Genomic DNA, 26,489 nt, shown 5'->3' with positions numbered 1-26,489 from the left:
AGAACCCTCACTAATTGGCTCACATTTAGATCTTGGACTTTCCAGCCTCCCGAACTGTGAGAAATAAGTTTCTGTTACTGAAGCTACCCAGTCTGTGGTAGTTTGTTGCCGCAGCTCGAGCAGACTAATACAGGGTACGTATAAGTTTCGGTGAGAATGCTGGTAAAAATATTCTGCATCGTGTATCAATTCCTAGTAGACCTGGATTTCCTCAGTTTATATATTTAGGACACAGCACTATCCACTGGCCTCGAAGGAGGGTCTGGTGTTTGTTTTATCGCAAATTTTAGACATAAGGGCAAGAATGGATCTTCCTCCTCCTCTTGCTTACGTCTAGCAAAATGTCCAGCAGTATAAAAGGCTCATAGTAAATATCTGTTTAACTGACAAAGATGTCACTATTATCAAAGCACAAGATAAAGAGAGCCAAAACAAGGGAAGAGTTTTGAGTTTGAACATTTCTTCAATTCCAAGAACTAAGTAGTTAAGAGGTGGCACAAAGAAGATGTACATTTCTGTGTGTATTCCCACTCTGCAGCTCTAGTATCCGCACAATCAGGAATCCTGGTTCTCTTCATTATAAATAGAGTCTGTATCACTGTTTCTTATTTTACAATGACTTTTTTACAAATTGTACTTTTGAACTTTTGAGACTATCAGGTTTTGTATCATCTCTATTTGGTGACCTCATCTCTCCGTCAGTTTTCACCACGTGAATGCAAGCACAGTCTGCAGTGCTCTTCAACTACCATTCAAGGCTTTAAACATGCAGCTATAGCCATAAATCATCCAGAAAAACATTGACCTCTAGGTTGACTAGATTTCTGGAAGCTGATTTTCCTCCATTCCCTGCTATTTTCAGCCAGTCTTTTAACTACCAACATAGTTACATGGTGCCATAAGTCAGTCGTTGTATAGCTAAATAAATTTTCCACAATGTATTGGTAGTGATTTCCATATAAAATTTTCAAATGCAAATTAAAAAGTTCTTTATTTCCTGAATTTTAGTAGGCACTTTCTTGTTGATACATATACCTTGATTATATCCATCCTAGGGTCTTACTGATCAAAGTTGAAGATGATTTCAGGGGGAAAAGATGTTCTCTTTTATATCAATCATAAAGTTAGCCTCTGGCCTATAAGTAGGATAACAAAATCAATAAATTACTTGACATATTTCCATTATTAACATTGCCCAAAATGCTCTACATTTCCTTTTTATGGAATGATAGAAACCTTTGGTCACTCTTTAGTAAAGCAAAAGGCTAAATCAAGAATCAATGGGGGCTGGCCCCGTGGCCGAATGGTTAAGTCCGTGCGCTCCGCTGCAGGCTGCCCAGTGTTTCGTTGGTTCGAATCCTGGGCACGGACATGGCACTGCTCATCAAACCATGCTGAGGCACCGTCCCACATGCTACAACTAGAAGGACCCACAACAAAGAATATACAACTATGTACTGGAGGGCTTTGGGGAGAAAAAGGAAAAAATAAAATCTTTAAAAAAAAAAATCAGACCAGTAAGGAGACTGGTATTTAAAAAAAAAAAAAGAATCAATGATATAAACTTTATAACCTTTTTAGGGAAAAAAAAGGATAACTGCAAAGAAGAGTGACTTGTGAACATGGAGTGAAGCAGTTTCCCATCACAGATCAGTGTCTGAGTTTTTTCAGTTTCTTGAAAGTACTTCAGTATGCCGGTAGCTGTAACCATAGGGCCTTTGTTTAGGTCAATGATTTTTAACCTCTCATTTACGTGAGTACACTGACATAGCTCTTAAAGTGAATTGTACATTAACCATCCAAAATTGGACATTTATTTCTGAAGGAAATGGTTTGGCTTTCTAAATGCCTCTGTTCCATTCTTTTTTTTTTTCCCAATCATTAACAATAGTTCTTTGGATTTTTTTAGACACTCAGTCTTTCTCAAAAGGTATGCCAAACAAGAGACGGATACTTCAAAAATAAACATGAGAAGAAAGCAGATTAGAATTGTTGATTTTATATCACTGTTAAGAAACAGCTGATCCTAGATTTAAGATGAAATCCGTATTACATACATTCATTCAGTTTATATGAAGTTAAAGAGTCACCTTTAAAATATGTAATGCAAACTTACAGTTTAGAATTTTATCCTTTATGCCACTCAAATGGCTTAAACATGTGGATCTCAGGAATCCAGCATTCCTTCCTCTATACCATCAAAACTTATATTTTAAATTAATTCATAAAAATCCTACACAAGTTTAAAACAAATGCTAACATTCTGTGATTCTTAAGTAGCAAACACAGAATTGGTATGTTCTGTAAAATTATTTCTTTCTTTACCTATCAGTAATGTAGTTCATACAATTGATGAGATTCAACTTCCTAATAATTCACTCAATTTTTCAAAAATAAGGAGCATAGGAGACCTCATCCATAACTTATTTCAAAGATAAGTTCTCAGTTTTTTATTAGCAAGTTTGTCTGTCACTGTATTTTTCTACCCTCTTGTCCACAAACGAGGCTTAAGTAGCTTTCCTTGGAGTTTGTAAAGATCTGACAAATTCCATTAGAAAGTCAATCTAGCTTTTTGTTTCTCTTGACATCAACACACTAGGTCAGCCTGTGTCTGAGAGGAACATGTCAAAATGGCTGTCTTACTGCATTTCTCATTGTTGCTCTCTGGGGTAATATCCCTTGAAGGTCATATTACAGATCGTTTTATCAAAGGCATGTCAACAATAGTAGCTGGGCAAGGGTTGGTTCCGCCTAATGCGCTCTGTCCTCCAAAGCCACTAACAGCTTGATGCCCTAACAAAACCTGTTGTCTAAATACTTCACCATGACTTTGGGCTAGTCTCAGACTTTCCATGTCTGATCTGCACATTCATTCTCAGACTTCAAAAGTACATTGTTTAATATCTTTTATTCCATAAGTATTCCAGATAAATGCAAGTATGCAAACAGTGTTTCACTTTATTATTGTTCCTTCTCCGCCCCACACTTTTATACACCTAAGCAGACACATACACACAGACATATGTATAAGTATGTACACATGTTTTCAGTTTGATGCCTGAGTCTCAGACTTATTTAGAAGAGGTCTGGTAAATGAGTCCAGGCCATGATGTTTGGACCATCCTGAATCAGTCTCCAAGAAAAGTAGGTTCAAGGGACCAGCTCATCAACAAATTTTCCCTAAAGTAGATACACCTTGTGGTTAATCTATAGAAGTTCATCCTTAGTCTAACTTGTAGTATGTTGTAGGTGGATGGGAGGGATGACATGTACCAACTTTTTTAATATGACATAGTTTCCTAGCATCCATCACCTGGATATTGCCTGTCCAAGATGAGCTTATTGGTTTGCCTGTTTCAACACTTCTGTTCACTAAAATCTGCTCATCTAAATGTTATTTATTGACCAGTCCAAATGCTGAAGCCGAATTTTTATAGGCACCTTCGTTCCCACAATAAGTGAAGTACCATTTCCCTAAGAAACTCTAGTGAGATCAGTCAAATATATCATTAGAAAACTGAAGTCTCAGCACGAGCATGATGTAATGATTTGCTGTAGGTATGGGCTGAAGATATTGCAACTCTATGGACTTTAGTTTTGACAGATTAAAAATAACCAGCTAATGAAATTAAGCACTAAAGTTTTATTCTTATGTTGTCCCTAGATAAAGTCATTTTTATTTTGGTTTCTAACTTGATTATAAATCGAGTTGGCTTGTTAGTACAACCATGCACCTTTTAAGGAATCCAGGTGCATTTGATTAAGCATTTAACATCACTCCCAAGGGCAGGCAATCCCAAAGAGCCACTGGGCATGGAAGGCATTAACCATTCATTTTTCTGCCTGTAATCAGCCTTAACCATGACCTGTCACCCCCACACTAGATTACCTGGGGCCTTTCTGTGTCAGATATCATGTACTAGAGACCTGAATTTAGTACAAATGAGAATTAGATTTAAATTACTAAGCTAATTTTCATTTCCGATTTTAAACAAAACTTAAATACTTGCCTCCAGAAATAAGAGTCGTGTTTAACCAATACCAGCAGCCCTGTCTTCTTGCTATGAGCAGTTTATGCATCCTTCCTTTTTTTTTAAGTACAATGTTGAATTAGGACACAAACATCTACTTGCCACTCCAATGAGAATTTTAATGTCTAGTTAAAATATTTAACATGAGTTGACACCGCAGTGGTTTGGCAACAGGTACATTAGAAATAACCTCTAATTGAGTTAAAAGCTGATGCTTAATTCTTTTATCTTTATAGGAATAGTTCTCCAATATTACTTTGATTTATTACTGACTTTTATGATTATCCTAGACTGAGTAATTTAAATATGTAAAGCCCTATAGGTACCTGCTGGGCCTAATTTGCAAGGGAAAATATAATCATTGTAGGCATCGTTGATGCAGATAGTGGGTGTGTTCTCATTTAGAGGCCAAAAGGCTATTGAGTATCAGTCTCAAGATGCAGCTCCCCCTCTGTATATATTTATTAATAACGGAGCTGGAAGTCTCTCCTGGTGTGCTGAGCAGGTCATATTATTTTCTCTAATGATTTTCTCTTTGAAGCTTTTAACTTTGTGTCTTATCAGAAATAAAAAAAATTTTGAAGAATTCAACAGATTTCAAATTGATAATTTAGGGATGTAAGCAAGAATCCTCATTAACAGTATTCTATAAGTGACATGTTGGCAAATAGATAAAATTAAAAAGGAATTCCATTCTATTAAATTTATTTGCTACAAATAGTCATTGAGATGTAGATTTTCCATAGAGCTGCATTTTTTGTTTGTTTTTTTTCCTAGACCCAAATAACATAATATAGCATGTGTCAGTGCCAAAAATTTGCTGTTATGACCTCTGACAAAATGGATCAAAACCTACAGGTCTGGCAGATTGGTTTAACCTTACAAAAAAAAGTCTGTTGTTTTTTATCATCATTCCTAAGAACAATCACGGTGTGTGTTTACGAAGAATGGTTATTTAAACAAGGAAAACATCATAGGTACAAACGGTACCTAATTTGCAAGTGAAAATATCATTGTTCATGCAGATGTGAGTACATTCTCTTTTAAGGGCAGTGGGTCTATTCATTGCCTCTTCCCCCCCACCTCAAAAAACAGCTCTAGACATATAATCACTATGCAAATTTAGTTGGGCATATTTACACTGGAAACAAATGTAGCCAATTATAGAAAAATAGGTGGAGCTGTTTTAAGCATTCATTAAATCTCTCAAGGCAAGGGGGTAAATTAAACTTTATTAAGGCTGTTATAAAAATAACTATTTTAGAATTTAAATATGGTTCTGTAATTTAGTGCTTGTTGCCAGATTCAATTTTAACACCAAAATTTAGCTTTCAAAAAGTACTCCAAATGAGATATTGCATCTGGGAACCTGTGACTGTGCCCACCACACAAGCATTTAAAAATTAGAGCCTCAGCATGTGCCATTTCATGCTGAATCAAGAGTGGCCTTTCAGTTTCCAAAAAGAATCCCCTGGTTTGACCACTCTTGAATCAATAAAGTAGAGGGTTAAAGCCCCTGTAGGTTAGCTTCTGCCAGCTTCGTCAACAGGGTAGAAAGCATTGTCCGCCACCGCCCCCCCCCATCTTAATGGTCTGCATGATCACTGCCAAGAAGCCAGCTTTCTACAACCTATTTTCTCACTTTTTTTTCTTTCTTTTTTCTTTTTGGTGAGAAAGATTGGCCCTGAGCTAACATCTGTTGCCAGTCTCCCTCTTTTTGCTTGAGGAAGATTGTTCCCGAGCTCCTCTATTTTGTTCCCATCCTCCTCTATTTTGTATGTGGGATGCTGCCACAGCATGGCTTGATGAGCAGTGTGTAGGTCCATGCCCAGGATCCAAACCCATGAACCCTGGGCCACCGAAGCAGAGCACGCAAACTTAACCACTACACTACCAGGCCAGCCCTATTTTCTCACTTTTAATGATGAATCTTGCAGAAAGAATTAAAGTGGTATAATATGAATGTTAAATTGACATTTGAAAAGCTAAAACATCAGTGAGGGTCAAATTTCTGTGAAGAATGACTAGCACAGCTAGCTACATGAGAAGTAATCATCTAAACCAGGCTTAGGAGAAGGGGATGGAAAAGATAGAGTTGTGTGTCAGACACGGTGCTGAGTACCTTAGAGCAGCAGGGTGGATGGCAGCTTTCAGCTATGTGATCTGAAGAATCCAAAATTCCTCCTAGTTAAAAAACAGTGCTAAATTATACACATACACTTTTGTTACAATTATTTTGTATTAGTTTCATTTCTTTGTGCTAAATGTAGTCTCTGCAGCTCTCTTTGACGTACGTACTTCTGGAAAGATGGCAGAGCAGATGACAGTCACATTATGATCAGGTCTGTGAACATTTCCTTGGGAGAGAAAGATCTGTGAGTAGCAGGAGGGGGAAGTATGCCAGTGAATTAGCCAAACAAGGAGGGAGACAAGGAGATAGAAGCTGGATTTCCCTCCTTTACAAAGTTGCTCTGCAGTCAGTCAGAGAGGGGCCCAGCTTTGAATTACTACACGTGAGAAAAGCGTGAGAAAAGTTGGAGAGTTTTGATGTATGTCCTTGTCCCAAAGTGGGCCTGGCATTTTTTTAACTGAGAGAGGCTTGCATCTGGGCTAAGAAGTGTTAAGGTAAGAAAGGTCAGCAGGTTACAGAGGCCAATGCAACAGGCTTGTTAGGTGTAATCAAAGACCTACTTAGGGAAGCAGCAGGAAGTGGAGGTTTGGGATTTCCACCCTAGGGAAGTTATAGGGGCCAGCTGGCCAGAGAGAAGTTGGCTTAACTCTGAAAAGGTTTAAAATCTAGTTTAAAATGCTGATTAGAAAAATCCCACAATGAGCAGTTTGATCTTTCCCCACCCTCATATATGAGACACGATGATGCTGCCCAATACCTTGGCACTATTTTACAGGAGCTAATGTGTACACAGGTGACTCTGGTAAGTGCTTCTGCCACCTCTTTTCTTTCCTCCTCTCTGTGTTTTAAGAGCCTCCCTCCCCCCAACCTCATGAGATCAATGGTTTCTGTTTTCTTCTTCCTCAGATATTGGCTCCCTGGGGAAGACTAGAATGACAGTGTAGACTGACCAAATTGTTGTCAGGAGTGGTTGCTCATGAAGCCACTTCGTACTGATGTGCTGTTTTTATATAGAGACCAGCACTTTGCACTTCGTGAGCATAAAGTTTTTTATCAGGAATTTTCCTTTTTGAACAATGATTCCACACTATTCTGTGTTATAGTATTCTCTCACTTTAACGTGTTTGCCTCTTTTGAAAACTTGTGTTTCCTCCAGAAACACTAAGAACTAAAGAGGAATGCAGAACTTTAGAAGAGCCCTCATTGAAGATAAAAGTATGATTAGGATATTGAAAAAATAATTTAATGGGTAAAAAGCCTCTGGGACATCAGAAAGGTTATTGACAAAGATACATCTTTATGCATACTTGGCCTTGCCACTGGGGGTATCGTGGTGGGGGAGGAGGGAGACAGGAAATAGAAGGTTTTGAAAGAGGGACCTTGCATGACTAGGTTTGTGCCTTTAGAGACTAAAGCTTAGTTCATCTAGGAGTGGAGCGACTGAAGATAGGGAGATGTTCAAGAAGGTATTTTGATGGTCCATGTAAGAGGTGACAGAGGCCATGAAGAAGAAGAAGGGGGGAGGAGCCAAGAGGTATTTGGGAATCAGAATCCCCAGGACTTGGTTTCCTAACCACTCTGACAGCATCACTGGTGACTGTGTGAACTTGCTTGTGCCTGGTCTCCCACAAATTTCCAGGCCAATCTTGGTGAGCAACAAGGATGCATTCTAAGACCAGTGAATATTACTTAATCAGTTCATGGTACCCAGTGAGTTAACCCTCCTGTCACCTCACTAAGCCATCCCCATTTTCTGCTAGCAGAAAAATGGAAAACAAGGTTCACAATTTACCGCCTATGATATATTAGAATATGATATATTAGAAATTAGAATTTGTTTGGATGTGATTCTCTACCTATATCAGAATGATACAGTAAGAGTTTGAATCCTGGAAATACACTTGCCCACTTGGCTAAAGCAGAAGTAGGGGAAAAAGCAGTAAATATAGGCAAAGTTTGGTCTAGTGGTACAACATGTTGTCCAAGGGGTTAAAACAACAGTAGGTTCAAGTTCAGGAAAGATGTCAATAAAACAGAAAACTAATAAATATAAGAATCTTTATAAATTATGAGAACTGAAACCTTCAGGCACTAAAAGAAGGAAATAGCAGAGAAGCTTGAAGACAAAGCAAGAAGTTGATTATAGGAAATACATCATATTGTCTGCTTTAGACTCGAAGCAGAGATAGCCGAGTATTGAACCACAAAAAAATTACAACGGGGCTGCCCAAATGCTTACTATTAAGTCAGTGACTTGAAGAGCCACTAATCCTATAGGTATAATTATCATTTAGCCTCAAGCATGGGAAGGAGGAAGGATGTCTAGCCAGGAACCTGATACCACCTACAAACTAAATTCCATCCTGACCAGTCTTGGGTCTGATTACCAATTAATTCATTTATTACACAAATATTTATTGAATGGTCATCTACAGTGCCCCAGATACTCTGCTGGTTTTGTGATCCAAGACTGAAAAACAGCCACTGCCTACTCTCAAGGAGGGGAGGGAGTTGGCAAGCACAGAGTGATAAGTGCCCTCCTTGATAAGAGGTAATGGTTGGGTTCCAGCTTTAGCAGAGGATTCAACAACATGCCTTTTGGAGGAGAGGATAAGAGCAAGGCCTCAGCCCAAATCAAAGCCCATACTATCAATGGAAAGTCACCCCTCAGCATAGACAGCATCCATGTAACTCACCAGGCTGCCTCAACTACAGATTTCCAGCACTCAAAGGCAGTCAGAATGATCTAGTAAACTGAAACCACTGAGATTCTTGTCCAGCTCTGGCTCTGATTTGGGTTATTTATATCTCTGGACTCAAGTCCAGATTCCCGGATGTGATGGAGACTATGGTCATTTGTGATAGGATCTAGAGCATGACTGCTATATTCACACCCACTCTTGAAGCTCTCTCTGTCCCACACTTAGCCGCTAATTAGGAGCGTGAACAGAAAAGGCTGTATGAGGGGAAAATTGATGTATTAGAATACTAGTTTTAGTGGGTGGGCTACATTTGAGGACTGTGGAATAAATTTTTATTTTGAAGAAAAGGTATACATTACAAACCCTCTCCTTAGATTATTGTTGTCATTTTTACTTCCATCAGGGTTGGAAATAGAGGGAAGAGGGGATCAAGATAATCTTCAGTCTCTCATAGCTAGAGATCATAAGAAAAATACTCCAATTTAAGAGAATTTATTTTCCATAGTTGGCAGGAACAAATGTTTGTAAAGAATATATATTTTTTTAAAAATGGATACCTGGTGGGTATAGGCCAATGGGGCATAAGCTATTTTCTCTTTAAAATCTAGCATGCTCACTAATCACAAGTGTTGGTAAGGATATGGAGAATTGGAATCCTCACACGTTGCTAATGGGGATGTAAAATGGTGTGCATCCTCTTGGACAGCACTTTGGCACTTCCTCTAATGGTTAAGCATAGTTACTAATGAGCAAGCCATTCCACTTCTAGATATCAACCCAAGGGAAATAAAAACATGTCCATGTAAAAGTTGAACAAAAATATTAATAGCAGCATTGTTTATAATAGTCAAAAAGTAAAAACTACCTACATGTCCATCAACTAATGAATGGATATATATAATGTGGTATTTTCATACAGTAGAATACTTTTTGGCAGTGAAAAGGAGTGAAGTACTGTTGCATACATGCTACAACAGGGATGAACCTTGAAAACATTACACTTTGTGAAAGTAGCCAGTCACAAAAGACCACATGTTGTATGATTCCATTTATATAAAATGTTCAGAATAGTCAAATATATAGAGACAGAAAGTAGATTACTGGCTACTTAGGGCTAGAGGACTTGCTAATAGGCACACGATTTCTTTTTGGGGTGATGAAAGTATTCTAAAATGGATTGTGGTAATGGTGGCATAACTCTATGAATGTCCTAAAAACCATTGAAGTGTACACTTTAAAGGGGTAAATCCTATGGTATGTGAATTATATCTCAATAAAGCTACTTTTTGAAAAAATCTAGCTTCAGTATCTTGGCATCTTTGACTCTTTCCTTCTTGCTGCAGCCACAGCTTTTTGCAGTGGATTTCAGGGAAAGTAACATGTGAATCTCTGGTGTCATAAACAAGTCCTCTGCTGTAAGGGTATTTTTGGAGAGTTCATTAGGAATGATCGCTTAACTGGAATTGCAATCCAATAGCTTCTCAGTAAGAATGCACCATCTGTGCTATTCTTTAGATGAGTCTATCTAACAGCTTTATATTTCAAAACACTCATTGATTTAATGTACATAGCGCAGCTATGTAGGCTTATAGAATGAGTTTTGAAGTTTTTAAAACTATTTTATCAACAGTATACTTTAGGTTATAGCCAATGTATTTTTATTGTTTATTGAGCAGTCTCAACTCAGGAGGCATTAGTATGGAATGGTTTTAATTTTCTCCAAATCACTGCCCTAGGCCATGTTTTATTGAACCTTGCTTTTCTAGCCCTTAACAATATTTAGCAGATCTGATACTATTCAGGTTACTTTCAGTTATTAGGAGGTCAATCTGGTTCATTTTTAAACTCCCATCTCATACCTGGTTTAAATCTGATTTCCTCCTTATACTCCATTAGGGTGGATGGAACATGTTCTGATTCTCAGATCCCTCCTTTCTTTTCCTTTTCAAGGCCTAACTCCTAGGCATGGGGGCCAAGTAATGATTGATTACCTAGTGTGCTTTGCCTAATTTTCCATGGTTTACCATCCTCCCTGCTTCTTTAGCAAGCACCGTCTTGCCATCCATGCCTTCTGGGTGACAAAGTACTGCTTCACGTTGCGTAATTTGGAGACCTCACTTCCCAGTTCCCTGGTGTGGAAGATCCAGCCCTAACTCAGCCTCCTTGGTTAACTAACCCCTTCCCCAGTGGTGTAGTGGTAAATGTTTAACAACTGGCTGGGTGCGAGAGTAGGATGGTAGTATGTGCAAATGTACGTAATGTTACGTTTATTATACATTTTACTGATGTATAAAGAATGTGTGGTACACAATTTATAGATAATATGCAATACTCTAATGCAAATTCCATATAGCCAATTGATTCTTCCAAAAGACTTTGAGTGGGTTGTGGGTTTTTTTTAAGGTTTTTTTCTGTACAAAGAGCTAGCATTGTTTCTGCAGTAAGGTAGATGTCCTGGACCCATTCAGGGACATTCACTTCGTCCAACTTAAAGCCTATATCCTTCACATACTGATGGAAACACTGTCGGCACATACTGAGGCCGTATTTCTGAACAAGACCCTGCCAGTTTGAGCAAGAACAAGAACAAGAACCCTGGCCAAGTTTTCTTGGATGGCTCTAGTAGAAGTACTGGTGACCCATCTTGCTTTCTTGGAGGCAATGAGGCAGAAGGGCGACTTTCAGTGATTTTTGTCAAAAGCTATTGTCTGTAGCCATCTTATGGTTGCAACCGACAAACAAGTGTAGTTCTAACATGAATGTTGGGTGATACTTTCATTTAAGTTAAGAACTAAGACAAAAGTGAAACAAGAAAGATGTTGGAATTTCACTTTTTAGTCAGTGTCAGGAGCAGCTTTTTTGCTGAATCAGATAATAGTTTCAAATACTGGAAGAATATTTCCGCCAATTTTTAATGCTATTCACATTGTTGGCACTCTAGACATGATACACTTTTAAGTTTAATCAGCATTAGTAGCATTTTCTCCATCACTTTTAACTGTAGACAGTCAACAAAACAATAAATGAGTCCTAATTTGTAGCATTTTCCAATTTCAGGCTACATAGATGATCTTACTGAATACATAATTGTGATAAGATGCATGGTGGCACACTGGTATTATCCACCATACACAAACAGTGGACATAAAAAAAAAACTATGAGGATAAATAACAGCAGTAAAGTAATTAAGAAATGATTTTTAAGTGTTTATCTTTGTTTATAAATTATTTAATTGTAACTTTATGTAATTTAACTTTTAATAATGAGGTATTCGTTTACTCAGTACCTCTTTTAGCATTGCTAGTTATTAATTCTGGAGTTACAGCATATCTTGTTAGACTCGTATGCAGTTTTACTTAGTATTCTCAAATTTAAATCTAGCTTGATAATATCTACCATTTGGTTTAAATCACGAACTTGATAATTTTCTCCCTAAATCATTTTATGAGTGCCACACACACACTCTATGTGTGTATGTGTGTATGTCTTTTCGAGATACTTAACAATCTTTCTGGTTTGGGTTAGGCCTATAATTAATAGTCTGTTTCCCCACACTCCAAAATACAAAAACCTTAACTTTGTCCTACTCACTTGACTTTTATTTAGTAGACCCAGAGGAATTCAGATACTCCTAAATCTTGTTGACATTCTTCAAAGAAACATGAGATTTTTATACCTCTGGGGTGAAATAGCTTTAATTGCTCTAAGTCTTAACCTCATCAAGATTAGGATTCTCCAAATAAAATTTTAGTGAAGGAAAGAAATGGGAAAGAATGAGAACTTACCCTACCGAATATCAAAACATACTATTAAAACTATTTAAGAAAACAAGAGGAACAAATAAAGCCAAAGACAAATTAATCTGTTGAAAGAATGTCAAGTGCAGAATCAGGTCCAGATATGTATAGGAATCTTATGTTTGTTAAAGCTAGCATTGCACATAAAAGTTACTATGTGTAAATATAGGAGAGTATTTCTAAAATACAGAAATGAATGGAGAGGCCATTTGTAAATAAGCATGACATCAAACCAGAAAATAATAAGGAAAGATTGACATGTTTAACTACTTAAAAATTTTAGACTTCTTTATGGCAAGAGACATCATAAACTAGATTAAAGGGCAAATGATATACTGGGAGAAAGTATTTCTTCCACACATAATAGATAAATAGTATTATCCTTAGAGGTACACTGAATTTATTTTGGCTGAATACTGAACAGCTAGTGTTAAAATCAAAGAACAGCCTAAGGCAAGGCTAAATGTTCCCATCATTAAACGATCTTCTGAGATACAAGAATACATATGAAGTTTTATTTTAAGAATTTAAATGATATAATTTTATTATTAAAAATGCAGTATGTTTTTAAAGTTTGTCATCATGATGTAGCAATATAATCTCTCAGCACTGCCAGCTGCTAGATGGTTCCTCTGCACATTTGCAATACTTAAATAGATCTTTTTACCTGATAAAAATCATGAATTGGAGGGGGGCTACCTATGCCAATGTAGGTTACTATTAATGGATATTTTGCTATCCGATCAATAAGCTTTCCTTTTTCTCTAATAATAACAAAAAGGTAAAGACTAACCTCCCCAACTCCTAGACCTAAAGATTTGGCTGATTGTAATGGTGCAGCGTTATTGAAGCACTCCCACAAACTAAAACTTAATGCGTGCAATGCTTAAAGAAAACGCTTTCTGAATATTTAAGATGTAGGATTTTTGCCCTCACATTTTTATTTCTAATATTTTTACGTTCATTTGCTACTTCCCACAATTATTGGATGTCCTGCTTTCTCTGCTGGCAGCCATTGGTTGTTACCAAGTCCTTTTCTGTCAGCGTTAGTATGCGCAGCGAACAATATTAAGAGTTGTTTTGTTCCAGCAGCTTTTTCACATGCGATAGCTGCTCTTCCATCTCGGTTTGAACATTTGTGTGAATACGTGTAAAGGCAGTTACAAACCTTTCCTTGTGTATCATATTGTTTGTCTTTGGCTGAAAGAGATTTTCAGTCCCAAGTTACAGTCCTAATACTTATCAATATTTTTTAAACCAGTATTCAGATATTAGCAATAAGTCCAAATGATGTAAGTATTATGCTTATTAAATATGATGATAACCTATGTGATCTTTGATCTCCACAAGTTCAGTAAAGCTGGAAATGTCATCCAAGCAGGCATCTGTCTATTCAGTCTTCCAAAGACTAAAGCTGATTTTGGCTGAGTACTGAGGCCAAAGCTGAACTTCAGTCATGTTTAATATTTATAATATATAGAGTACTCTTTTAGATTAGTAAGAAAAAAATGGACAAAAGACATGAACAAATAAATCACAGGAGAAGAAATACAAATAGTGAGCAAACACGAGAAAATGTTAAACCTCAGTAGGCATCAAGTTACATGCAGTTACAACAATGACAATTTTTTTTATCTTGACAAAAAGATTTTAAAGCTCGGTAAAGCAGTATTGGTGAGAATGTCCAGAAACAGGGTAAATTGTACATCTTTTTATTGAAGGGCAGTTTTGCAATATTTACCAAAGGTTTAAAATGTGTACTCTCTGGTCTAGCACTGTCACTTAGAGGAATGTACCCTCCAAAGTACTCAAACATGTGCTCAGAAGCTTATACAAGACTGTAATACTAGTTCTAATAGCGAAAGTTCAAATCAAATCTAAATAGGCATTAGTAGGGGGCTGGAAAAAATAATGCTGGATAACTATGCAAAGGAATGCCCTGTAATCACTAGAAATAATGAACTGGATCTATTTTTACTATCTTAGAAACACACATATATTGTTAGAGAGGAAAACGCCAGTTGCAGAATGTCATGTGATTCCTATTTGATTTAAAAATAAATAAAAAGAAAAGTGTGGAAGGACAAGCACCAAACCATTAATGGTGATAACTCAGGATGGAAGAGGTATTGGGATAGAGGAAATCGTAGGGAAGAAGGTAATATTTTTTACATCATACATACTTCTTTATTATTTGACTTATTATAATGAACATGTATTACTTTTTAATTTTATAAAAGATTTAAATAAAAGTAGGATAGACTAAACCATGGAAGAAAATGTTACATTAAGGACAGAAAAATGAGCTGTTCCTCATCTTTCCAAGGCAGACCCACAGAAAGCCTCCAGTGACTTGGTGGGTAGCCAAAAGAATGTTAATCACAGGTATAATTGAACAGCTGGAGAAGCAGCGGTTTATAACCTTGAAGAATTCAAGAAATGACAAAGTTACAAACCACAAATTCCAATAATAAAATAATTAAGTTTAAAAAAAGGAGAAACAGGGAAGAAAACTATCAGAATCAACGTCATGTCCCCTTCTCTCATTTGCTAATAATCCATGTATAGAGGAGAAATTTCTATGATGAACCAACTTATAATGCTAGTGCTACAGAGGGACACCTGCCTTGTAGAGTAACTGCTATTTATGGCTATTTTGTGTGTATTTCTTATTTATTTATCTTCTTCTATCCATCCATGCTTTCCATACAGTAAACACAGGGTTAACAAGAGGGATACAGAGTCAACAGGCAGAGTCCCATGAGGGCAGGAATTTGGTTAGCACTAGTTCTCTAGTACCTGGTACATAGCAGGGACTCAGTAAATATTTGTTGAATGAACGAATGTGTGGGCTGCAGTCCAGTGGGAAATATGGATAAGTAAACAAACAACTGGAAGGCATATTCTTAGTGCAGTGATATAGGTATGAACAGACAAAACAGAAATGGGCACATAGACTGCTAGGAAGCCCCTGGAAGACATCCCCAAGGAGGCTGTGCCTGAGCTAAATATTGAGAGATGAGAAGAAGCCTGCCAGGCAAAGGTAGCAACAGAAGCAAAGGTGCAGAGCCAGGAAAGAGCAGAGCTGACTGAAGACGCTGCAAGGCGTTTAGTCTGGTTTAAAGCATGGGGAGAGAAGGCTGGAAAGATTAGGTCCAGGTCACAGAAGATCTTGGCAGCCATGCTAAGGATTTTGGATTTTACCTGAAGAGAATGTCTTCAAGAAGACAAACAAATTTATATATATTTTTTTTTAAGATTTTATTTTTTTTCCTTTTTCTCCCCAAAGTCCCCCAGTACATAGCTGTACATTCTTCATTGTGGGTCCTTCTAGCCGCAGCATGTGGGACGACGCCCCAGCGAGGCCCAACGAGCAGTGCCGTGTCCGCGCCCAGGACTCGAACCAACGAAACACTGGGCCGCCTGCAGCAGAACGTGCAAATTAACCACTCAGCCACGGGGCCAGCCCCACAAATTTATATTTTTACAAGATGTACGCAAATACTTAATTTGCTTGTCTTAATTTTGAAAATAATAGAAGAAATTTTGTATGTGCTTTACAAGAATTCATTTAATTCTTATAACAATCTATGGAGTAGGTACTCTTATTGTCTCCATTTTGCAGCTGAGGAGACAGAGGTACAGGGAAGCTAAGTAATTTGCCCAAGTTGACTCAGTCATTGGTGGAACTGAGATACAAACCCAGGCAGTCTGGATCCAAAGCCCAGGCCCTTTTCCATTATACTGCACTATTTTTGTTTGTGTTTCTTTAAAAACATATAGGCTTGCTTCAGAAAAGGGAATCAAAAAAGAGAATGGAAAAAATTTCTCCTGACCACCCACCACCCAAGACAGAATGTTCTCTGGCCTTGCAAATAGAATCACTCAGCAGTTCAGCAGTCTGCCTGTCTTTTCTCCACTCCCCTCTTACCATTCAGGTGCTTCTTAACCCCTTTAGTCTTGATCTCTGTCTCCCTCCTCCCTTTCTGGATGGGCTATAAACCTTTCTGGCTTTCAGGGTACCCCCGGGTACTTCCAGGGTAGCCCCAGCCATGAGAGACATGAGATTTGAGACAGGGTTACAGGAGCTGTCTGAGCCTTTCTCTTCTAGAATCAAAAGTACATATACCAGGGGCTGGCCCGGTGGCACAGCGGTTAAGTTTGCACATTCTGCTTCGGCAGCCCAGAGTTCACCGGTTTGGATCCCAGGTGTGGACCTATGCACTGCTTATCAAGCCATGCTGTGGCAGGCGTCCCACATATAAAGTAAAGGGCAAGGATGTTAGCTCAGAGCCAGTCTTCCTCAACAAAAAGAGGGTTGGTGACAGATGTTAGCTCAGGGCTAATCTTCCAAAGGAAAAGAATGCACATACCACAGATCTCAAAAAAATGGGAGAGGTTGGCAGAGGACTCAGTCTGATCATCTTTTACTCACTTACGAATAATCAAGATTGTTATTCAGTCCACAAGCATTTACTGAATAGCACCTCTTTGTGCCTGGAACTGTGTAGGGAGGCAGAGGTGAGATGAGGGAGGAAGAAGATGTTACCCTCATCAGTGATCTTTCTGTCTTAGGCTTTCATTCAGACTAGTATTTCATAGCTAGCTTTGTGTCAACAAAAATGACCACGTGATTTTTACTGAACAGATGAGGTGATGTGGTTTAGAGGTCTGGTTAGTGGAGGGCGCTGTATACCCAACTCCCACCCCTAGGCTGTTCCATTGACCACACTGTAAATCCTGTACCTTTGCTTCAGGGAACCTCTATACATGCCACACTATTATTTGGGAGGATTAAGTGTCATCATCATCTAACCTTGTGCTGTAAGAGGAGCAATGTGAGAACGTGCTCTCCTCTTTTCAAAAATTCAAATAATTGCTGAAGAAAGGCAGAAAATGTAGGAGACTTAAATTTCAATTTACTTATCCACTGATGAACTTGTGCTTTTTCTTTAGTAAAGAGTGGAAAGACTGATAGATGATAATCTCAAAGATTGATAAAAACTTGGAAAAAGTAGTAATAATCTGGAACCAAAAATGATGGGAAATTTTTCCTTCTTTTTTAGAAAGAAATTGTTAGAGAAATAAGGTCAAGTAATTTGGAGACTATCCTTCATGCCTGGCATATCAGTATCCATGCAATATGAAACCCTATAACAAGATTCCACCTTACTTAGGGTCATAATTATAAATTTTAAGAAAGAGTGTCTTATGCCATTAAGTTCACTGTGATAGTCACTGGCTACATATATACTGCATAGTTTCGATTCATTTACTTGCAGTCTTAACTTTCTTCTATTCAGCAAAATATTTTAGCATTAAAAACTATTTGATTAATAACACAATTTTAAAATTCCTTCATTTTATACTTTTATTCCTTCTTTTATACTTTAAACAAGTTTAAGATTTTTATAAATTTGCAGAGATGCATGCACAATAATGTTCTTTACAGCATTGTTTATAAAGCAAAAATTGAAAAGAACTCAAATGTCTCTAAACAGGAAATTGGTTGTCAATTCAGATGAATATTAAAAATGATAAAGTAGGTCTGTAATTACTGATATAAAAAGTTATTTACCATATAGTGATTTTTTAAAGATTATAAAAGCAGACTATAAATTAATCCTTTTTTAAATTATATGTTTAGAAAAGATGTCTAGGAAGATATGTCAAAATGTTAACAGTACTTCTCTCTGAGTGAATTTACACATCGTCTTCTCTTACAACTTTCTGTCTTGTGTATTGTCTGAGATGGTTTTTAAAATTGTTATTAATTACTGTTTTTAAATTAGAATGTATAATTTTGCAGGTGAAAAATATTTTTTAAAATCAAACTTGAAAAGGTAAAAGGAACTCTGAAAGATATTTACTGTTAATTATTTAAGCATACAAAAAAAAGTTTTGCACAATGCGTGTTAATTTTGTCAGCACTCTAACTTGTTTCTGAGATGTTTTTTCCCCCTCTCCCCCTACTGAAATAGTATTAACACTTGATGTAACACTTTTCCCCACCCCACAGCTTCCTGTTCCCTATCCTTCATCTGTCTCCCTCTCCCTCCTTTGACCTGCCTTTTGAGGTAGAACGTTAACCTCACTGGTCATTCTTCCGACGTTAAGCCTGTTCTCTGCCTCCATCAGTAAGTTAGGAAGTAGAGGTGGGTCTTTAGTGTGTTTCACTATTACAGAGTCTGTTTAACTAAAAACCTGTCTTGAGTGATGTAGGCTTAAGCCTTTAAGGATGCCCAGGTTTCACCCGAAGGCTTTGCCTTCTGCACTGCCAGAAATTGGAACAAGATGATTTTTTTTTTTTTTTTGAGGGTAGAGAAATGCATCTCAGACCTCTTTTTGGCCCTTTTTTAGACAATAAGGTCATTACTTAGTCTGAACTGAAAGGCCACATTTTCAAAAAAGTGCCATGTCAATTCCCAGGTATTTTGTGTCTACATTTAGTATTGCTGGTTTAAATCTTCTTGAGCCCTGGCTGGGCTGGTTTAACTGATAGAGTTTTGGTTTCAGCATTTGGGCAAGTGAAGGAGAAGAATCATGAGAGTAGGCAGAGAGGCAAAAGTTCTGACCAAACCCATATACTGAGTAGTCCGTTAGTTGTTTGTGATATAAGTGAATGTAAGAAACTGGCCTCTCCCTAGAAAAACAGTAACAAGCTTAGCACAACAAGAAAACTTAATCAAGCTTTGTTAAAATTTAAGCAAGGTCTGGTTAGAAGGGCTCTCAGTTGCTTTGTTGTCGTCAGCCTCAACAGATCATTAAAAGGTGATGTTTCTGCTGCGCCTTTAATATTGAGAAGATGCGACCATGAATAACTTACTAGGTTAGAGTCTCAGAATCTTCCCAAGTTATGGGTGGTGTTAGACCATAGGCACATTTCCATTCTTTACCTTTTTTCTTTTTCATATTTAACATTAGCTTTGTTAACTTTTCTCCTTTTCCTTTTTGGTTCCTTCTTATCCACTTGCTCTAATACATTCAAATTCTCAACACCAAAAATAATGGGAAATAAAAGTCAGGGAAGGAGTGAAATTAGAGAATAGAGGGAGAAGGGTGGATTCTGGGATCTCCAGAAACCTAAATTACTTTTTTTTTAATTGCTTTGATTTTTTTCATTAAACATTGATCCTGTCTGAGTAAAGAACAGTCTCCCACACCACCTGCAGTTAGGAGTGAGGACTCCTTTCAGAGCCCTGCTCCTCCCCTTGTGCCGCTGCCTTTGGCAAGTGACTTTCCCACCTTGTGCTTCAGTTTCCTCAGGTGTCGGCTCTCTCCGGGTTTTCTGTAGTTAATACGTTTAGGACATGGTAAATCAGTGAGTGTTAACTATTCTTAGCATCTATTCGCATTTTTTTAATAAAGGGCCGTGTAGATTTTGATATTCGCAAACTTGGAGAGAGAAGTAGACCATGTTCCCCTGTGTCATTGGGTCTCACTACCAGCTGCTGCATGACTGTGTTCAGCTGAGGCTGAGTGCGCCCTCAGTGCTAATAGACCACCACTGCCTCGGATACAACCTGGGCTAAAGGAGTTGACCCTGGAGTCTCCCTTCCACAGCCCACCTGCATTTTCTCAGTGAAGTATCAGTTTGGAAACAAGGGGAGGAGGGTGAGAAGTGTGTGGTGGGGACAAGGAGAGAGAATAAGACTTGTCAAGAAATATGAGAAGAGGTGTCACTGAAAGCACAGGTAGATGACTCTTGGCGCAGCTGGTGTGACATGTGGCTTATCAGTGGCAGGTTATTGCCAAAGTGATGCTGTTTCAGGTGGGAGCAGCAGCTTCTCACCTCCTCCAGGCCCACTCCTTGAACAAGGGCCAGCTTTCCAGACACTCCTTCTCTGGAAAGAGGAAGAGGTGCTGTATTTACTGACTCCTGACTCTGCTTCCTTTCCAGCTGACCCTCTGGTGGGCAGCATTGCCACACAGTACATGACCAACAGAGCGGAGCACGACCGGATGGCCAGACAGTGGACCAAGCGGTATGCCACATAGGGGCCTGCTGCCTGCCGCCCCCGCCGGACCTGTGCAAGCACATTCACCAAGTGCATCAGTAGCCCTGCCCACCCCTCCGGACCTCGGTTCTTATTTTCTTATTTTTATTAAATTTTGAACTGTTTTGTGATGATATGTCATCCATCCCCCACTCCCTTCTCCCTCTCTCCTCCTCTTCCTTTGCTTTCCCTCCCACCCCTTGTTTTATTCCCTTTTTGATTTCTATTAACTTGAAAGATTTGGGGGTTTTTTTCCCACCTCAATGTGGATGGGAACTTTTGTTTTCAGTGCAAACAATGTTGGATCTGTAATAGTAAGAGCTTTCTTACAAAGCTTTGTATTACTGTGTGGTTTTGTTTTTTGTTGTTGTTCGTTTTATTTTGATTTTTTTCCTTTTATGTGATCTTTGGGAAGACACGAATTCAGAATTATATCTTGTTTCTACTTAAATGTAGTGCTTAGGATTAATTTTTTTGTACTGAAGTCTTTATTGGTGGGTGCATGCTACTGGGAACAAGTTTTTGTACAAAAGCTTCAATCAGAATCACTGTGCATTACTGAGACTCTGTTTATCACTAGCCTTCTGTCCCCCACACAGAAGACTGTTGGATTGAACAAAATAATATGTATTTTGATTTACTTAAAGTGCTTGTAAATTTCTTAGGGACCTGCCACTTTTGACTGTGGATCAGTTGATGTACACTTGTATTATTAAAGCACTCAATAAATCACTGTGGCTGATAAATGCACTTCTGGTAACCCGGCGTTTGCTTTGTATCCTGGTGACCGGAGTAGCCCTGCATGTGGCGAGGCTTGTCTCATTCAATTACAGATTCCAGTGTATTTTTCATCTCAAACCTCTAATATTTCTTTTCTGTTGAGTAACTTAGCATGTTGAATTTCTGCAGCTGTCAGTATCCTGATGATTTTATGCTTATTTCAGATTACTATCATTTTACACATTGGCTGGACATTACTTTCTCATAGACATCCTTTGTTTTACAACCATCTTTACGCAGCACTTAAAATGTGTGACTCCAAAAATAGCCTTCTAGTGAAAAGGAGGTCTGAGCTGATCATTGCGTTCTACCACTTTTGAATTTATTTCTCTCCTCTTTTTCCTCTTAAGATTGTTGTAGTGATTGCCCTTGAGTTTTGGGTTTATTTTTTCTCCATAATTTTAGGGAAAGAAGTAAACTCAACTGTATCAGGCATGGTCAGCACCTTCAGTGGCAAGGGTGTGTCTGCCTGGCTTTGACCTTCAGGCTATTTTAGGTATGCAGCTATAGGAGGCAGAGGACACATGTGTGGTGCAGTTTGGAAAACACACTGACATGCTGATTGATATTCAGGGTTCTTTGTGTTACAAGGCATAGTGGAAACTCCTGCTTCCACTAATTACAATTAAGCCCACCATACAGCTTGGTCTCTTTTAAGGAACATCTTTACTGCTGCATAGTAGGATTTACAAGTATAAGTCATACACCTCTAAATATTTCTGATTCAAATTTTATTATCTCTATCTAAAACATTTTAAATATCTAATTCAAAAATACGCAGTTTTTGTTGGTTTTTAGCAGTTAAAAAGAAATCCTAAAGAAAATCTGTTTAAATATTGAAAATGTTACTTTTAAACCAAAGTACCTAGGGATATTTTTTCTCTTCTTAATAGCAATTTTACCATTCATTTTATTTGAAAACATTTTCAGCATACCAAAACACCATGCGGTCTCTGTTGCAACTGCTCAACTCTGTAGTTGTAGCAAAAGGAACTACAGGCAATACATATGAATGGGCATAGCTACGTTCCAAGAAAACTTTATCTACCAAAACATTCCGTAGCCAGGTTTGGTCCCTGAGTTGTAGTTTGCCATAGACTGGGGGGAAAAAAGAGTCAATAAATTTAAAATAAAATACATTTAATTAATATAATACAATACTAATTTTTAGGAAATTACCCAGAATGTTTTATTGCCTACAGACTTTCTTACTACAAAGGTTTATATATTTACTTTAATACCTTAGATTAAAAAATTCAACCCTAAAAGCGTTGAACCATTGTAATACACAATTTTATTAAACTGATTTTTTTTTTACTTTTAACTGATTAAACAAAGTCGCGATATTAGTACTGACTTTTATAGACAATGTTTAAATTCACTTTGCCTTCTTTCTTTTAAAATGTCAACCCCATTGGACACACATTTTAAATGATACGTTACATCTACATCTCATACCTGGTTGTACTTCAGATCATTTAAAAATGTGTGTTATTTAGGAGGCAGAGATTATAACAATTCTAGTAAGAAACGCTGTCACAAATCTGTGCTTGCTTTCCCATGAGCCATTTTTAGGTTTTATGCCAATTTGATATGAAGAGTCTATAAAATTTCCCTCTGCATGTTTATGAATTCTGGATACTTAATGACAAGTAAGTGTACCCTCCCCTCAAAAGGTGAAAGCTAGAGAAACTCTGGAGAGACCAGCAGACTCTTAGTTGATTCTAAGTCTGGATTCCAGGTAACATGGTCATTTTACTTGAAATCTGTAACCACAGCAAGCAATACAATTCCAATAAGTTTTCAAAAATGTTTGAAAATAAGATTTGGGAGTAGTTTAGCACTCAGAAAGCTGAATAGTTTTGCTAATAATTGTAGGAATAACATTTCTTAAAATTCAGGAACGATTTTGTACCTTAGTATTATTAACTTTCTGAACCCATTATTGCTGGTTATAGTATTTTGTAGCTTTGTTAAATAAAATGTTGGCAGGTCCTTGACTAAGACAGGACCATTGGTCATTGAGAAAGTAGTTCAAAATGATATTTATTGATCTTAAGTAATTCAGAAGGTTGTGGCCTTAAATTGTCATAAAACTGCAAATAAATAGGACGTTCTTCATCTGTCCTTCTACAGGAATCCTTTGAAGATAGCAAGTACAGAAGTAATCAATCTTTTCTTATTCCAAGACTAGAGAGTAAACCTAGAAGTTCATCCTGAAATACTGGTTTGGGAATTAGGAGGAAAATATTTGTTCAGAAATGTACTGTATACCAGGCCATCAGTTACCTAATAGAACCTTAGCCTAGCCCTTTGGGTGTAGGTGGCTGCCGTAATCTGAATGTTTGTATTCCGCCAAAGTGCACCTGTTGAAATCCTAATCCCCAAGGTGATGGTGTAGGAGGTGGGGCCTTTGGGAAGTGATTAAGTTATGAGGGCAGATCCCTCATGATTGGGATTAGTGCTCTTATAAATGAGATCCCAGAGTGCTCCCTAACTCCCCTCCACCGTGTGAGCGCATAGTGAGAAACAGCAGGCAACAACTGGGGAGGAGGGCTTTCAGCAGAACCCCGCCGTGCTGGCAACCTGGCCTTGGACTTGCAGCCTCCAGAGCTGTGAGAAATAAATTTCTATTGTTTATAAGCCACCCAGTCTGTGGTATTTTGTTATAACAGCCTGAATGGACTAAGACAGTGGCCCTCAGTCATACACAGTTAACAGGGTGCCAGAGTGAGATTCCCACCCAAGCATGTGACACCAGAGCCCTTGCTATCAACTAAAAAACCACGTACGCCTTTCATCTAACTACAAGATCACACTGTAAAAGTAACTAGGCATAATTCAGTCTTAGAGTCAAGGTGCTGTACAATTTCTAGGTGGTGGGGGTTTACCATCTTCAGTAAATGGAAAAGCGTTGAAGGAAGTGTGGACCTGGTATTAGATGGGCAACCAAACAGCACTTCTAACCTTAGTGGTGCCGCATTACATTTTAACCAGCCATGGGGAGACCCCTGAACTTCTCTGCATCTCAGTACTACAGTAAAAGGTGCTGTTAATTATTATCAGGCATGGCAGTTTTTAAATGTCTCTATAATAATTTGTGCTTTAAAAAGAGACATGTTCATAATTAACACTGGAAACTGTTAAAATTGTACAAAAAAGCCCTACCAGAGGATCCTGACCTATCCATGTATTTTATTTCCAGGTGGCTTTATAACCTGTCACAATGTCCCTTCTGTACAGGCTCTCTGGTATGCAGGGTGGGACCTCAAGCCGTGTGCGCACATGCTGTATCCTTAACTAGTCCTGTAATTGTCCTCCAAGGAATTCTGGGCAGGCCTAGCTGTATTCTGAATCCTAGCACTTAAGCTGCATCACATGTGGAACCTCCTGGAGTTGACTTTTTCAGGGGGCTCAGGGCTAGCTTGGCCTCTGAGGACTTCCTGTAGTAGCCATGCATTTCCCCACATCCATGCTCCCCCTGGGGAGCTGATTGGTTCCTTGAGACTGGAACATTCTTTCTCCACTAGATACCTTTCGCTCACAGATTGCACCATGAGCACTGGTAATGTGGGTTAGGATAACCAACTTATCCCAGTTTAGCTGGGACTTTCCCTGTTTTAGAACAGAAACTAGTCCCAGTGTTAGGAACTCCCTCAGTCTGGGACAAACCAGGAGTGTCAGTCATGAGACCTTTTGTGCCAGAACTAAATTTCAACATAAGGCCTCAGGCATTACACGGGGCCACTTTGGCCTGCAGAAATGTTTTATTTGAGGAACAGTGTTTTACTTGAAGTACAGGAATCCTTTTAGAAGAGACATGCACTCTACAGTTTGAAGAATTTCCGCCACTCTCACTGGCTTTCACACCCAGCCATTTTCATTCACTCCCTGGTTCTGAAGGCATGTGAGTTTAAACCAACCACAACCTTCCTTTACATCTTCAGACGTGACTTAAGGTATGTATGCCTTGCTATGAATGAGTAGTCTTAAGCATAATATGCTTTTTGAGAGGATTTTTTTAAAGGGAAATTCCTGAATTTTAAAAATCTCTTATGTATGGGACCCACACGGGAAAATGGAGGAGACAGTGTAATCCCCTCTCTTTCTCACCTGTTCATATATGCACGGTCAAAGTGGGAGCCAACCCCAATTGCTCCAAAACTCGAAGTGTCAGGGTTTTCAGTTCTGGTTACAGAAAAATCGCTACCCAAACCTTGGCATCTTTTGGAGCTGGTGTGACCCTAATCCCACTCTCGTATCATCCCCTCCTCCCATGCAACATTGCCCTCCCATCCATCTTAAAAAATTAGATGGGAGGTCAGAGTTCAGGATGACAATCATATCCTGGTCTGTAGGAAATTTAGACCTCCTGAGAAATTCTGTCAAGCTATGCAACAGAAAAGTAACAGATGCTTTACAGTTGGTGCCACTGAGCGCGTTGAGAAACACCAAGCATGATTCTTTTACTTACTCTATAGAGCAAGAACTGTACAAAGGGGCAGAGAGAGGTCACACTTGCCTGGTACAGCCTGCCTCTGCTGAGATTGCCAAGAAGTAAGATGATAACATTCTTCTTTGTCTGTTCAGTCTCCAACTTGAAACTACTGACAAATAAATAAATGAAGATGGCCACCACCATAAACTTTGACAGTTTTAGTCTCCATCCTTTAGACTGACAGCTGACTTTATGTTCACCACCGAACAGCTCCCAAGACTGTGATTTAAACAGCTTATGGATGGTTATTGAAAACCTATGATGAGAAATTCCAGAGGCTATTATTGACCCCAAAGAGACCCCATTCACTTTAAGCAATAATGAGGAAGTTATTTTAAATTCAACCATGACTGTATGTTTTTATTTAAACGTAAAAACAGCTGTCCATGTTAAAGAATCCCAGAATTCTCATGTGTTTTTAGTGGTGCATAATAAAATACCAGCATGTACTTGTCAGTCCACATTTGGGCTCTCGGATTTTGGAGGCATAGTAATGTTTATTATTTGGGATTTTTTTAAATAGTTGAATAGAAGAGAGAAAAAATAGATTTA

At 38.3% G+C, this 26,489-nt stretch overlaps 1 protein-coding gene across 2 annotated transcripts in view; it reads left to right on the top strand.

The window, feature by feature from the left end:
• LOC124229701 (ubiquitin-conjugating enzyme E2 E2) overlaps positions 1 to 21,409 on the top strand; it is a 342,728-nt gene extending 321,319 nt beyond the window's left edge. For both annotated transcript variants that reach the window (XM_046645032.1, XM_046645035.1), the window contains exon 6: positions 20,563 to 21,409. In XM_046645032.1, the coding sequence (XP_046500988.1) occupies positions 20,563 to 20,660 (98 nt within the window). In that variant the 3' untranslated portion in view covers positions 20,661 to 21,409. The remainder of the gene's footprint in view (positions 1 to 20,562) is intronic.
• The last annotated feature ends 5,080 nt before the right edge of the window (positions 21,410 to 26,489 follow it).

Source organism: Equus quagga, chromosome 1 (genome assembly GCF_021613505.1).
Source record: "Equus quagga isolate Etosha38 chromosome 1, UCLA_HA_Equagga_1.0, whole genome shotgun sequence".
NCBI lineage: Eukaryota > Metazoa > Chordata > Mammalia > Perissodactyla > Equidae > Equus > Equus quagga.
The sequence above is the reverse complement of the archived record's forward strand: the minus strand, read 5'-3'. Positions and strand labels throughout refer to the sequence as shown.